Consider the following 15,246-nt stretch of genomic DNA (forward strand, 5'->3'; position numbering starts at 1 on the left):
AACACTGCATACCCTTACAGCCGTGCATCTATAAAATGCTTAGGATGTTTGTGGTAATAGATGGCCGCATCGTTTAAAGTACAGATGGCAGCGCAACTGGTAGTAGAACACAGACACAGTGCGCCTTGTACTTTATCAGCTAGCTACTCACAAAACAATTCCTTGAACAGAATCCTTAATCTTTACTGCGCTAAGAGGACAAGGGTGGAAGAACTAGGGCAAGTGTGGTAATTAAGCAACAGATTTGAATTCATGTCAATGCTACAGCTCCAGACGTAGCAGCAGCTCCCATATGCTCTGAAAAAACGCAAACTTATCTCACTCAAGTGTCGCCCACTATTACAAGCTGAGTGAATAGAAAAAAGAAGCCTCCTTTTGATCCCGATGACATGGCAAGCCAAGGCCTAAACTTGCATTTGCATTCCAAAGAAAACAAATGAGAGGTGTGCGTGGCACACCAAGTGCTTTCTCATCATACATGTCCTGCGGCTACCAAACCTTGCGCCATTTCATTAATTTTTCAATACTCAACCAGAGTATTCAAAAAGATTACATTCCAATAAGAGGATGCTAGAAAGCAAAGATAATCGGGCAACGTGGAATTGAAAGTCAATTCCTGATGGGGTGGTCATCAAGCTGCGCATGGCTTAAACACCTCTGTGTCTAATCGTGCTTATTTATTTATCTATTTATTTATTTATTTAAATATTTATTCCGTTTTATCTCCTCTGCTCTGCACTTTCCACTCCCTCTTTCCATGCACTTTACCCTTTTCCCTTTTCCATGCACTTGCTTAGATGTCACTGGGCCTAGTAAGATCAGGGTTTTCTTTTTTTGTTCTCCCTTGTTCCCCTCCCCTTTTGCCTGGTCACGCTCTGAAACACTTGTGTACGAGCGCGATATTAATAAAATATCTTTTCCTTTCATTTCATTTCATTTCTGTACAGTGCTGGACTATTGAATGTTTTGACAGCAATAGTAAAAAAGGTGAATGTTTATAATTCTAGTTGAATTTTCAAGCTAAAACAAATGCTCTAAATAAAAGGTCAGCTGGGGGGCCGTGCTTGCTAGTGTTCCATCTAGTTATTCAGTTGATGGCCCAAGCTGCAGAGAAAGCTGCGTCAAAATTGATTAACTCAATAACTAAGACAAGGAAATGTACTAAATACCACAGGTGGAGCTTGATTTTTGATCTGAATAGAGAAGTTTCTCTTGCTCTTGTCAACTGAAGAATCTGTCAAAATGTTTGTTTCATAGATCATTCACCAATCCCAAAGAAGCTTCAATTTATGCGTTAACCGTAGAACGTAATTGGAGACGCTAGGGGTACCAGGTCTGGAAGACTCTTTACGCAGGCTCTGTAGGAGCTACTCATGTTTACTAAGCTAAGCTATTCATTAAAGGAATGGTCACCACTCTCACTGTTTCTCATTAAACCATCTGTGCACCGTGGGGAGTCAGATGAAGGAGTCGAACACACATTGGACATTTTAAGTATTTTATTTAAATAATAAGAAAAATGCCTAACTTTCCCTATTGCTACAGGGGTGATCCCTGCCTAACCAAACTAAATAAGAGTGATTGTTTGTCATCACAAGTCCAAAGAAAAATGCCCTCAGTCCAAAAATGTATTTCTCTGTGACTCTACTACTTGAACTAATAACTACAAAATTGCCCAAATATATCTTCTAGCGCCTTTCCTTTATCCGCATGTCTCGGGGGGTTATTTCAGGATTTGTCCATGGTGTAACAAGTCTGATAATGCCACTTAGCTAGTAACAAGTCAATCAAGACTATTCTTCCTGATTCACAGTGTCTTTTTCATGAGCTGCTGTAGCTCCTCATATATGTTCATAGGTCTGATACTGAGAGGGTGCGAGACCTATCAATGTCCTCGATATGCTCCTTACTATTTTTCTGAATGTACTCTCGTATAGTTCATCCTCTTTCTTATAGTCCGTCAGATTCTTTACAGTCAACTCTCCTTCGGTTGGGGGTTGGTATACCCTTAATAATGGTGTGGCACCACCACTTCCATTCGGATGCCTACTTCTTACAGGATGGGCAGGACAATTACTTGGGAGATGTGATATATGGTAGGTTAGGTGATTATTCTTGAAAAAAAATCCCTTCTGTCAGTAATGTTGACCTTGCTGTGCCTGGCGCAGTAGAAAAGATGGGTGGCCCGGGGCAGTCATTGGGATAGAGGAAGAGCCCCATGCAGAAAAAATGTGTTGATGAGTGCAGCTCGGAAGGACCTGCTACCTGTGTATTAATAGAAATGCTCGGTGTTCAGGGAGGGAATACTCAGTGAGTTGCCCATAGTGGAGGTCTTAGAGTTGGCAGAGCTGTGATGGACCTCGTGAAAGTCTTGATAGCAAAGGGAAGGATAAAACTCTAATGTATATGCTAGGCCTTATGGGCGGCCTGTTGGGGAGTGATTGTGTTGTAAAACGGACAAGATGTTGGCGGGTGTAAGTCAGGCCATAAACATAGAGAAAAGTATGAAAGTTAGTGAGGGTTCAGGAAAAGAATGCCCTCAGATGGAAGGTAGGGTCTTTCCTTGGCTTCAGCAGTTGTAGTTCAGTTTGAAGATTGTGGATCAGGGACACACTTCCAGACAAAGGTATATGAGTAAGGTATATGAGTTGTGGTCTGTCGATGGGGTGTATAGTAGACCAACTCTTGGTTAAGCAGTTTATAACAGTTAGTTGAAGATCTACATCATGAGCTGTTTCTGAATGTTTGATGGTCCTCTTCAATGCAAAGGTACTTGTAAAGAAGAGTGAGTCCCAGAGTTTGGTGCCCAGTAGCAAGAACGAGAATCCCTGCTGACACTTCCTGCTGAAGCTAGGAATTAGTACTAAAACAGCGTTACTGGGCTTTTGAGCTCTCAATGCGGGCTAATGCTGGAACCTCCTGACAAAGGATACTGGGAATTTCCATGGTAAGCGTGATGGGCGATGCAGAGGATTTTTAATAGTATTCTTAACTCGACTTTGAGCTAATGGAGAATCAGCAGTGTTGGGGTAATGTCTTCGAACATTTTCATTTCAAAGGAATAGTCTGGCTGCTGCATTTTTGACTCCCTGAGGTTTTTCCATGAGGTATCCAGGGAGGCTGAGATAAATGTTCTTTGTGCATTCCAGTCTTGACAGAACTAGTGATATCACAGCCATGGTCCTGCAGGCTGAGGACATATAAGGCATGATGCGCTGTGTAGTGATAAGTTGGAAAAAGTAACTTCTGACAGTGGCTCTCAACTGTGGTTCAAGCATGAGGCCACTGACCATTGTGGTTCTGAGGCTTTTAACTGAGCATGATGGTGCTGCCTATGTGCCCATTTCTCCAGGGACTGAGGTGGTGTTTGATTCAGTCGCTCTGCAACTCATGAGATCTGTTTTGGTGGGGCTAAGCCAACCAAAACAGAACTATGTTTATTGTCATTCAAGTGCTCACCTGGGAAAGGCACGTCTTTAGTTTCAGGGATTATGTTGAGAGGTTGTTTTTAGAGTTCATAGATTTTCTGTGTATCATCTGCATGCAGGTGAGACAAGCCTGGCTGATGAGATCCAGCAGCGGAGTCATGTAAATGGTGTACAGGGGAGGCAAGGGGATCGATCATTTGGGTACTTCACAGGTTAGTTGGTGTGGCTGGGGTCTGCAGAGAGCTATGATGATGGTTTTGGTTCTCCCTATGAGAAAGTAGGTGATACAGATTAGCAAACTCTTTTTATTCCTATATCTTATAGTCTCTTTAGAAGAATTTTGGTGTGATGGTGTCAAAGGCTGCCAAGATGTCCAGTAGGATGGGAGCGCTCTCTGAATTGCCATCCTTGATGTCCTTTAGCAGGTCCAAGATGAAACAGGGGGCAGATTATGTACCCCTCATTGGTCTAAACACGGGTGCACAACAAATGGCCCATGTGCAAAATACGGCTGGGCATGTTGCTTTTCCCGGGCCAACCAGGATGAGACACTTTCCTAATGGATAGCGGCCTGCAAGCAGCAATCGCCGCCTTCCATTAAGAACGTTTTTTTCGAATTGCCGGGCCAGGAAAATACTGTCACTCTATAGGTGGACTACATTTACTACGCAGCTCTTACGAGGCACGTAGTGCACATGCTCCACCAACAGAGGGCCATCACTGCGGCTGGTGTGGCGTGGCTTGTTGCCGGAAGTCATTTCAGCCTTGCCACACCAGCTGCAGCACGTTGAGCAGGCACCATTTCGTCTTCCAGTACCTGTGATTGCATCCCCGGTGCTGGTAAGCGGGGGGAGTGGGGGGGCTTGCGTTGTTTTTCGTGTGTGTGTGTGCTTGGGGTTTGAGGGGTGTGTAGAGGAGCATCCAGTATTGCAAGAGTGGGTTGGGGCGAGGCGCAAAAAAATCCTGGAACTCCCCCCCCCCAAATCCATTGTGCGCGAGTCCATACACGCACGACAGCCCTCCACCCCACCGTCAACTTCTTTTGATAACATTAGTGACAAATGGCATTTTAACTCCTACACATGCCAATTGATTGCACCAATAGACGGAACTTCACAGAAGAGGACGTAAAAAGTGTGTATGGGTCCCGATCTTGGAGAGTGCCTTATAACCACTATCAATAGTTAAAGCGGCAGGCTGCGTCGCCAATCCCTCAAGGTCTGCCCATAAAGACCTTAGTTATGTAATACAGAAAATGTATTGGTAATGCCGAATCGTGCTATGCCTCCTAAATATCAGTTGTACATGGTCATTGAACATTGCAAGTTAGTGAACTGTGTATGTACAAGCGTAACAAATAAGTAACTCTTGGTATAATGTACCAATGTCTGGTTATTAATTTTGTATTGTCGTCTATGTTTTGTATATTTTTTTTTATCCTTTCATTTGACATGTCTAGCTTATTTGTTACGCTTGTATTTACACGGTTCACTAACTTGTAATGTAGTTCTATGGTTACTGTATTAGCCTTGCGGACGACATAGGTCGAAACACGCGTCGGCTGACTTTTTGGGAAGAAAATCATTAAAAGATGAAGATTCAGCAAAAATAATTTGTCTGTTCAATGACCATGTACAACTAACATCTGGGAGGTATAGCGCTATTCGCAAGTACCAATCCATTTTATTTTTAACAGAAAAGGACGTTGCAAGAAGCATCATCAGTTTTTGGTACTTGGAGGTACAATGGAAATGATTTTAGAATAGGTCACCATAAGTAAGCCAAATAACTTTCTTGTGAAAAATATCTAAATTGCACTATTATAAGATATGCAGCAACTCTATAGTCGTTAGGATTTGTTTGTTTATGAAAGCATGATATGTTAACATAAGCTATGAAGTGAATCACATGTAGAGGTGCAGATAAGGCACAGTGCGATAAATGATTTACCCAGGATCGCACACTTGAGTTAGTAGTGAAACCGGGATGCAGATAATTTAATTTGTTGATGCTAATGCCATTTAGCTCACTGTTTTTGTGAAAAGGCTCTTGCACTGATGCAGTCTACTGGTCACTCTGTTTAGGGTTGTGCGTGGCATAGTGTTTGGTTGGGGGTGATGGCCATGGGGCATAGTGTGGGGGTTTGGGCCATGTGGCACAATATTTGGTTGGGGGTTGGTGGCTATGGGGCATAGTGTTTGGTCAGGGCGTGGTGGCCACCGGGCATAGTGTTTGGTTGGGGTGTCTGGGCCATGAGGCATAGTGTGGGCTACGGGACACAGTGTCTGGTTAAGGGTGGTGGCCATGGGGCTAAGTGTTTGGTTGTGGCATGGTGGCCACAGTGCATAGTGTTTGACTGGGGGGTGGGGGCCATGGGTCATAGTGTTTGGTTGAGGGGTGAGGGCCATGGGACATAGTGTGTGGTGTGGGCTACTAGGTGCAGTGTCTGGTAGGGGGTGGTGGCCATGGGGCATAGTGTTTGGTCGGGGCATGGTGGACACAGGGCATAGTGTTTGGTTGGGGGTGGGGAGCACAGGGCATAGTGTTTGGTTGGGGGGTGGTGGCAATGGGGCATAGTGTGGGGGTGTGGGCTATGGGACACAATGTCTGGATGGAAGTGGTGGCCATGGGGAATAGTGTTTGGTTGGGGCATGGTGGACACAGGGCATAGTGTTTGGTTCGGGCATGGTGGCCGCGGGGCATAGTGTTTGGTTTGGGGTGGGGACTTGGAAGGCTTTGGCTGCCAGAGGAACGGGAATCTGCGTGCTCTCGGCTGGCTGAGATCAAGGTCGGCATTTTCTTCTGGATACCGGGAAAGTTACTGCAAGACCTATACTTCTTTTTGTCCCTCATCGTGATTTTTGGAAGCGGAAACTGGGAGGCCCTGGCTGCGAATCTGCCTGGTCTTGGATAAATGAGATTAAAATGGGCATTTTCTTCTCGGGATACCAGTGAAAGTTCCAGCAAGACACTAGATAAAGGGGAGCGGAAATTACTTTTACAATCGTTTTCATCTGTTCAAAGTGAAAGGGTCCTGCTACTTATTGCCCTGATGAAGGCGGAGTATTCTTTTCAGATACGAAGATCATTATTCTTTGGAGTCTGTACCGCCGAAACGCAGTGCTAACCAGAGGGGACACAAGGTTCATCACCTCACAGTGCAACATTTAGGATCCCTTCCTTTCTGAAACAATTAATCAAAGGACAAGGACACCTTACCAATTAGCTTTCTCCCCTTTTTTTGCATTGTCTCCTTTACTTTGTCCCCCTGATGCGTAGGCAGACCCAATCCCAATACATAATAATTTTCGATTTTGGGATACGAAAAATAATTAACTTATTTGTTTCTTCACAATTGCCCCGCAACAAGGGGCACGTGTTTTCCTCAATAAGGTTACAGCTTACGATGAATATTACTGTTTCTTTATTTCATTTTCTTCAATTTCATACTTTCACTTGTTAAGAGTTCATTTGTCAACCAACTGTGACTGTTAACTAACTTATGTTAAAAAAGTTTTTTTCATTACGTATTCTCAATTTTTTTAATGATTCTACACCTAATTCGTGTATGTACCATTTAAACCATTGTTTTTACATGCTGTTACATGTTAGACCTTACTTTTGTATATCATTTTCTGTTTCTTTGATATAAAGCTTTTAATTTGCAATTTCCATAATGTTTATGTCTCATTTTGAAGGAATGACTTTAATTTCTGACTGCATGCAATATCTATGAATTATACTAGATATAAAGGTTTTGGGACCGGATGAATAACTTTAATTTATTCACACCCCATACGGGCCAACCTTAGATACACCAGTACTTTGCTTTGTTGTAAACACATATGGTTTGGGGTGGTGGCCATGGGGCATAGTGTGGGAGTGTGGGCTATGGGGCACAGTGTCTGGTTAGGGGTGGTGACCATGGGTCATAGTGTTTGGTTGGGGCATGGTTGCCACAGGCACAGTATTTGGTTGTGGGGTGGTGGACATGGGGCACAGTGCGGGGGTGTGGGCTATGGGACACAGTGTCTGGATGGGGGTGGTGGCCATAGTGTTTGGTGGGGGCATGGTGGCCACGGGGCATAGGTTTGGGGTGGTGGCCATGGGGCATAGTGTGGGAGTGTGGGCTATTGGGCACAGTGTCTGGTTAGGGGTGGTGGCAATAGTGTTTGGTGGGGCATGGTGGCCATGTGCACAGTATTTGGTTGCAGGGTGGTGGCCATGGGGCATAGTTTTTGGTCTTTTTCCATGTGTTCAATAAAAATGGAGGGTTGAAAAACCCTCCTGGCACGTCCCCACCCTGCCTACTGCCCCTCGCCCCACCTACCACATTTACTTTCCGGCCCACTATAGGCAGCATGCAAGGTACATTCGGCCCTCTGATGAAATCAGTTGTGCACCCCTGAAACAAGGCAGGGCTTCCTGAAGTAGTTCTGGAGCTGGCAGTATATGATTTTTTCCAGAACTCGGAATGACATACTATTAAAATATCCAGTTTTGGAATACTTCAGAGCAGTGGCACTTAAACCATAGCACAGTTTCCTGAGATTATGCACATATAGTTGCCAAATTTGGAAGTGGTTAAGAACCAACTAGTTTCAAATTATTTTGCACAGGGAACTCCATCAACTTACAACTACCATGTCATAAGGACGGTATTTTGAGAAGAGGAAAGGGCATTGAATTATTCTCAGGAAAACGGCAGACATGATCACCAGAAATGCATATGTTTGAAGGGTCACAAATGACTAGTATCCAATCATGACTATTTTGCAAAACTTCGAACAATCTAGTGTCTAAAAATGGTTCTCACAGATTGATGCAAAGTGTTTACAAATCGGTTGCAAAATGTTTAAAAATATGTTGCTAGGTCTTTCAGGACCTGATAGAATTGACAAATGATTGAGTTTGTATATACTGGGTTCCTTTTCAGAGTCAAATTGAGATGCTATGAGCACCATTAACATACTTGTGATTGCAGTGTGCCCCTCCCTCACACCATAGAGGATACTGGTAATGATTTACTTTTTATAATAAACAATGTTGCGAATTAACAACATGCTCACCCCTTTCACTTCTAAATTAATGTTCACCTGCACTCCCTAATGAATCTCTTGGCCACCTTGGATTTGCATTACCATGCCTACGATGATGACACACCTGTTGACAGCCATCCTGACAACTTTTCATCTTTATCCTTTAAATAGGTCAGTAATTTGGTGAGATACAGCAAACTGAAACTTAACCCTTCCAAGAAAGAGGTTTTGTTATTGGGACCTAGCCTCCTTATGCTGAACCCTGCCAATCTTCATACTCTGCCTGTTGTCTTTTGTTAAGTTATCCCATTCACAGAACATGTGAGAGACCTATGCATTTATTGGGAATGCTATTTGAGCATGAATTAACATATCATCACTATTCTTAAACATTCAGCTTTGCTGGCTTCTGCCTCCTTCTTTTCACCCGTTTGTTGTAGGGAGCTTAATTAACTCCATGCAGGATTACTTCAGTGCTCTATATGTGGGTCTTCCAGCATACGAAATTCAAAGCTTTCAGAGTGTAGATCACAGCTACTTGAGCCATTTTAAGGTAAAAAAGTAGATTCAATAAGTGCTTTCCCTCGTTCTTTACAGTAGCTCGTGGTGCAGGGCTGCATTCTGTTCAAGATCTACTGTGCATGGACTGGCCTCTTCTTATCGCATGGCTAAAGGTAAGCCATAGCTACAGACGTGGGACCCTGACAGTCTAAAATCACAGGGAAAGAAGATGAAAGATTATCTATTCAGGCTCGATATTATGGATATGCACTTCCTCTATATGTCTAGGTCATTACTAACTTGCTGACATTTAGGAGATCTACTAAAGCCTTCCTATTTTCTTAACCGGTCATTTCTAATGATGTATATGCATGAAATAATGTACTTTAATGTTCCTGTAATAAAATGAAGTCAGAATAGTCTTCATGTGCAAGTGAAATAGTATTTGTGAACATGATGCCAATGTCCAAATGATTGAACGTGGAAGTTGTAAAATGACTTTGTAGATCAAGAACCTAAGCATATCATGGCTGCTTGCAATAATGAGTTCAAAAGTAACCTGCAAATTATCAATCCAAGGGAAGGTTCATTAGAAACAGCCTTAGTATAGACAGATGCAAAACCCACAAGTGCCCCCACCACAGAAATGTGTAGAGGGGGACTGTGATATTACTGCCATCCAGGGAAATACACAGGCTTTGTGCCTACTGTGATATCCTGAAAAGTCCCTGCCCCCACCACCTAACACAGGAGCTGCATGGAGTTCTGTCACGCTCTTTGAATATTCCCAATGACTTCCTAACTTGAGCTCACCTGAGATTCTCTCCACCTTCACTGCAGGTATGATTGAGTTTCTCGGGAAGACTCATTGCAAAGTTTTTCAAGTGTGCTAGATCCAACGCTGTCCAGATATCTTCATCAGTATAGGAATCAAATGGATCCAAATTCATTCTCAAAGAGCCAGAAAATAAAACCGGATCCTATGGAGAAAAAAAATAACAACAAATATTAGTATATTTACATACATTGATGGAGTTTATGCGTTTTCTGAACAAGTAATTCACCCATTTGGCCCGTATTCAGCCATTTGCTTTGCGATAAGGTCACATAGAATACATTGCATGCATGTAACGGTTGTAACATGAACTAATGCTGCATTTAAGAGTAGGCATGAATACTCGCAGGCCGTGTTGGAGACAAAGACAATGAGGCTTCATCGCTTGCTTGATTATCACATTCCAATTAGTAGGTTCAGCAAGAAGCACGCACGTACACTCACACATAAATGTATCAAGTTAGATCTTTGAAATATTAGGTAGGAATGCGAGTAGCTAAAAGAAAGAAGGGCTGCGGCCCAGTACGAAGTGCGGCCCAGTACGAAGGCCAAACTCATGGTGCCGGTATTTAAGACACTAGCGCCCCCAGAATAATGGTTATTCCATTTGAACTACCAGATGTACAGGAGTAACACATAGATGTTAAGTGCACCTTCTTCGGAGAAAAGCAAGTGGGGTATGCGAAGGGAGCGTGAGTGTTTGAGTGGGTAATGAAGAGTGGGTATGTGTGTGGTGTGAGAGGATTGTATTGATAGGTTGGTGTTATATATAAGTTGAATATATATATATGACGTCCACTGTACCCAAGATCCCTCACGCGTCTAGGATCCTCAGATTGTATTTTTTCTGACATGAGGTAGCATGAGGAGTAGCGTGAGTACAGATAATCCAAGCAGATAGACAGAAAGGTAAGACTACAAGCAATCATGCGCCTTCTCTCAGAGGGGAGGAAGGGTGGGTCGCATGTGAATCTAAGCAGATACAAGCATCAGAAATATGATTACGGTGAGTAATGTATCCCTTCTGAGGCTTGTGGGATCTGCTTAGATCACATGCTGTGCATAGATTAGCGAGCAGTACCTGAAGAAGGAGGTGGGATGTGAGAAGGGTCATGAGCAAATAAGTGTCTTAGAACCGCTTGTCCCACTTGTGTATCTGCCTTGGAATGGGTGTCAATGCAGTAATGCTGAGTAAAAGTGTGAATAGAGCTCCAAGTAGCTGCTTTGCAAATGGTGTCAAGGGGTACATTTGCAATGAAAGCCAGAGTGGCCCCAATGCCTCTAGTAGAGTGGGCTCTTGGCGTGAAAGGCAGAGTTCTTTCAGAGATGGCACCTTTAGAGACGCGATCCCCCTCTCTGCCTGTAGCTACGGAGACAAACAGTTGATCTGTTTTTCTTAGCGGTCTGGTCTTATTTACATAGTAGAGGACCGCCCTACGCACATCTAGGGTGTGTAGTTTCACCTCAGCCGAGCTTTGCGGGTCCTGGAAGAAAGCCGGAAGCTCAATGGACTGGTTTACATGGAATTTAGATATACATTTAGGTGAGAACCTAGGGTGTGTGCGTAAAACCAGTTTGTCTTTATGGACAGTAAAGGAGGGATCCTGCACTGACAGAGCCTGAATTTCACTGACCCTTCTTATAGAAGTAATAGCTACTAAGAAGGCCGTTTTACAAGTCAGGTGTTTGAGACTGCTTTTATGCATGGGTTCGAAAGGGGGACCCATGAGCTTGGCTAGCACCACATTAAGGTCCCACCCTGGTGGTGGGTTTGAAATGGGAGGGTGAAGTCTCTTTACTCCTTCCATGAAGGCTTTAACTACTGGTACTTTCCACCACAAAACCTTGCTATGGGAAGTGGTGTAAGCCGACGGGGCTGCCAGGTGTACTTTCAGTGAGTTAAAAACCAATCCTGCATCCAGCAGGTGGAGAATGTATGTAGCAATAGTGGAAGGAGTGCAATTAACCGGGTTGATTGATCTACTCTGGCACCAGATAACGAACCTCTTCCACTGGTCAAAGTAACAGTGCCTTGTGTTTGGTTTCCTGGATTCCTTTAGGATGTCCATACACCTCTGTGGCAAATTGAGATGTCCAAACTCTATGACCTCAGGAGCCATGCTGCCAGGTTCATTGAGTTGGGTTGTTGGTACACTGTTTGACCTTGGTGCTGGGACAGTAGGTTGTACCAGGCTGGAAGTTTGATGGGCTCGCACACCGCCATCCTGCGTAGGTGTGGGAACCATGGTTGTCTTGCCCACATGGGAGCAACTAGGACGAGCGTCATCGACTCTCTGTTCATCTTGTTCACCACTTTCCTGATGAGAGGAGTTGGTGGGAAAGCGTACGCAAACATCCCTGACCAGTTCATCAACAGGGCGCTCCCCTGGGAGTCTGGTTGGGGGAACCTGGATGCAAATCCTGGGCATTGTCTGTTTTCGCTTGTGGCGAATAAGTCTATAATGGGGAAACCCCACTGAGAGAAGATATCTTCTACGACCTCTCTGTGTAGAACCCATTCGTGTTCCTCTGGGAGGGAGTCTCTGCTCAGAGCATCCGCTAGGGAATTGAGCTCCCCTGGAACATGTTGTGATGACAGGAAGATGTTCCGTCTGAGTGCCCATATCCAGATTTTCTGGGCAAGCTTGGACAGATTTGGCGAGCGAGTCCCTCCTTGCTTGTTCAGGTAGAACATGGCTGTTGTGCTGTCCGTCCGGATTTGCACTGACAGGTTTAGTAGGTGGGGCTCGAACGCCTGAAGCGCTCTGAATACTGCCAGAAGCTCTAGCAGGTTGATGTGGTTTTTGGCCACTGAGTGAGACCAGACACCCTGAGCTGTATGGTGGAGATGGTGAGCTCCCCACCCTGTCAGACATGCATCTGTAGTGACTATTGCCTGTACCTCGGGATCGTAAAAGGGTTTTCCCTGTGCGAGATTCTCTCTTGTCCACCAGTGAAGGCTTTGTACCAGTGTTGGTGAAACGACCACTAGATCGTCCCACTGACCACTTGCCTGAGACCACTGTTTCGCCAACCATTCCTGCATGGGACGCATGCGCAGGCGCGCGTGGGGAACCAGGTAAATACATGACGCCATCATGCCCAGTAGACGCATTGCTTTGCGTACCGTTATTTGTTGACCGGACTGATAATGCGGAATTTGCAGTAGTATATTCCGAATTCTTTCTTCTGAAGGAAAGGTCAACCCCTCTTGGGTATCTAGGATTGCTCCTAAGAATTGTTTTGAGGTGCTTGGCACCAGGCTTGACTTTTTCTCGTTGATTGAGAAGCCTAACTCGTGAAGGAGGTCGATAGTCCTTTGAAAGTTTGTCCTGCAAATTCCTGTGGTTTCCCCCGTTATGAGCCAGTCGTCCAGATAAGGGTACACTGGGATTGCCTCCCTGCTTAGGTGTGCAGCCACCACCGCCAGTACCTTGGTGAATACCCTTGGTGCTGAAGCTATCCCGAAGGGCAGTACCTTGAATTGGTAGTGTCGACTGTCCACCTTGAAGCGCAAATACTTTCTGTGCACTGGGAACATGGAAATATGAAAATAAGCATCTTTCATATCCAAGGTTGCCATGTAATCCCCCTTTTTTAGGAGGGGGATTACCTCTTGTAGCGTGGTCATACAACATTTTTGGGCTTGACATACTTGTTGGCAAGCCGTAAGTCCAATACTGGGCGCATTGTCAAATCTTTCTTTGGCACAAGGAAGTAAGTTGAATAAATACCCTTGTTTACCTGGTGTCCCGGGACGAGTTCTATCGCGTCCTTTTCTAGCAGAAGGAGAATTTTCTGATGTTCTAAAGAATGTACTCTTTGTCGTGGAGGATGGTTCCGGGGACGCTGCAGTAGTTCTATACAATATCCTGTGGATACTGTTGACAGCACCCATCTGTCTGATGTGATCCCTTCCCAAGCCTGGGTGAAGTTGGAAATGCGTCCCCCTACTGGGGTTGCGTGAGAAGGGACCCTGAACTTAGCGTCACTGCTTTGGTAGAGGCGTGCCGCCTCCCCTGTTGGGGCTGCCTCTGCCTTTACCACAACCTCTCCTATTACCCCTGCCGTAACCCTGGGTAGACTGTTGGTTGTTCCACTGTGTACCCTGCCCCTGGGAATAGGTAGATCCTCTCTGGGAATTTTGGCCGCGTGGGCGACGAAAATTACTATTCCCTCTCTGGTTAGGGGGTTTATTGGTTAACTGGCCAAGGGACTTGAGTGTTTCGTATTCATCCTTGGCATTCTTCAGTGCGTCTTCGACCGCCTTACCAAACAACAGATCGGTTTCCACCGGTTTGTCCAATAATGATGCCTGGGTTTCTGCTTTAAAACCAGACTGCCGTAACCACGCATGTCTTTTGATAACAGTGCCTTCTGCTATCAATCTGCCTGCGTTGTCCGCGGCGTCGAAGGTTGCTTTCAAAATGCAACCAGACACGGCTCTACCCTCTGCGGAAATCCGAGCTAACTGGCCCTTTAAAGGTTCAGGAGCAGAGGCTATGAGTGCCGCGACTTCTTCCCACTGACGGCAGTTGTAGCTGGCCAACAGGGTGGTGGAGTTTGCAATCCTTGCTTGATAGGCGGACCTTGAGGCTACTTTCCTGCCGAAACCGTATAGTCTTTTGCTCTCCTTGTCGGGAGGAGCTTCGGACGATGACAAGGGTGTTCCAGCCCTCTTACGAGTGTTGGTGACAACTAGGGAGTCTGGCTTCAGATGTCCTCTTATATAGAGAGGGTCAGACTGGGCCGCCCTGAAAAGTTTTTCAACCCTGGGATTGACTGCTCTGGTGAGGTTCGGGTTCACCAGGGACGGATCTATTCTCCGCTGAATGGACTTAAGGATAGGGATGGTCTGGGCAACAGGCATCCTTTCTCCCACTAACTCTTCTGCAAAGTCTCTTTCCTCCTGGACACCGTGGGTGTCAATGTGGAAATGTTCTGCTGCGCGTGCGAGAACCTCGTTTAGGAGGGGTTGGTTATCGACCGGGAAGTCGGTAACCGGGGCTTCGTTCTCTACCGGGGAATCTACTCTGTATGTTTCCGGGTCCTCCTCTTCTTCTTCCTGGTCCTCATCATCCCCATAGTAGCCCGTCCCGGTTTGCTCTTCTACCATACCAAATTCTTGGTCCTCACCAAAGGAAGCCTCTCCTTGATACAGTGAGTATGGTCTTGCGTATGGTTGTACCTCGAAGGGTTCTGACCTCATCGGAGTTTCAAACCGGGGCTTTTTACTCGGAGGGATAGGATCAGTAGAGCCTGAGGGAGTCGCCCCTTGTGAATCATACGAGAGGAAATGTTCTGGATATTTATCATAAAAATCAGCCAAAGAAGACATTCTTGACATGACCCTATCTATGTCTTCACTGGACCATTTTTTGGAACTGGGAATGACTCTCTCAGCAAGTCTATGGGATTTATCTTGAGTAGCTTTGCTGGTTTT

The 15,246-nt window shown here is 45.1% G+C and overlaps 1 protein-coding gene across 2 annotated transcripts in view; it reads right to left on the reverse strand.

Moving 5' to 3' along the window:
* The window catches only part of LOC138569274 (multidrug resistance-associated protein 1-like), a 1,459,677-nt gene that overhangs the window by 129,798 nt on the left and 1,314,633 nt on the right, over positions 1–15,246 (reverse strand). For both annotated transcript variants that reach the window (XM_069647112.1, XM_069647111.1), the window contains one exon: positions 9,782–9,948. In XM_069647112.1, the coding sequence (XP_069503213.1) occupies positions 9,782–9,948 (167 nt within the window). The remainder of the gene's footprint in view (positions 1–9,781; positions 9,949–15,246) is intronic.

The sequence above is a fragment of the Ambystoma mexicanum genome, chromosome 2q (assembly GCF_040938575.1).
Source record: "Ambystoma mexicanum isolate Mex_15411 chromosome 2q, UKY_AmexF1_1, whole genome shotgun sequence".
NCBI lineage: Eukaryota > Metazoa > Chordata > Amphibia > Caudata > Ambystomatidae > Ambystoma > Ambystoma mexicanum.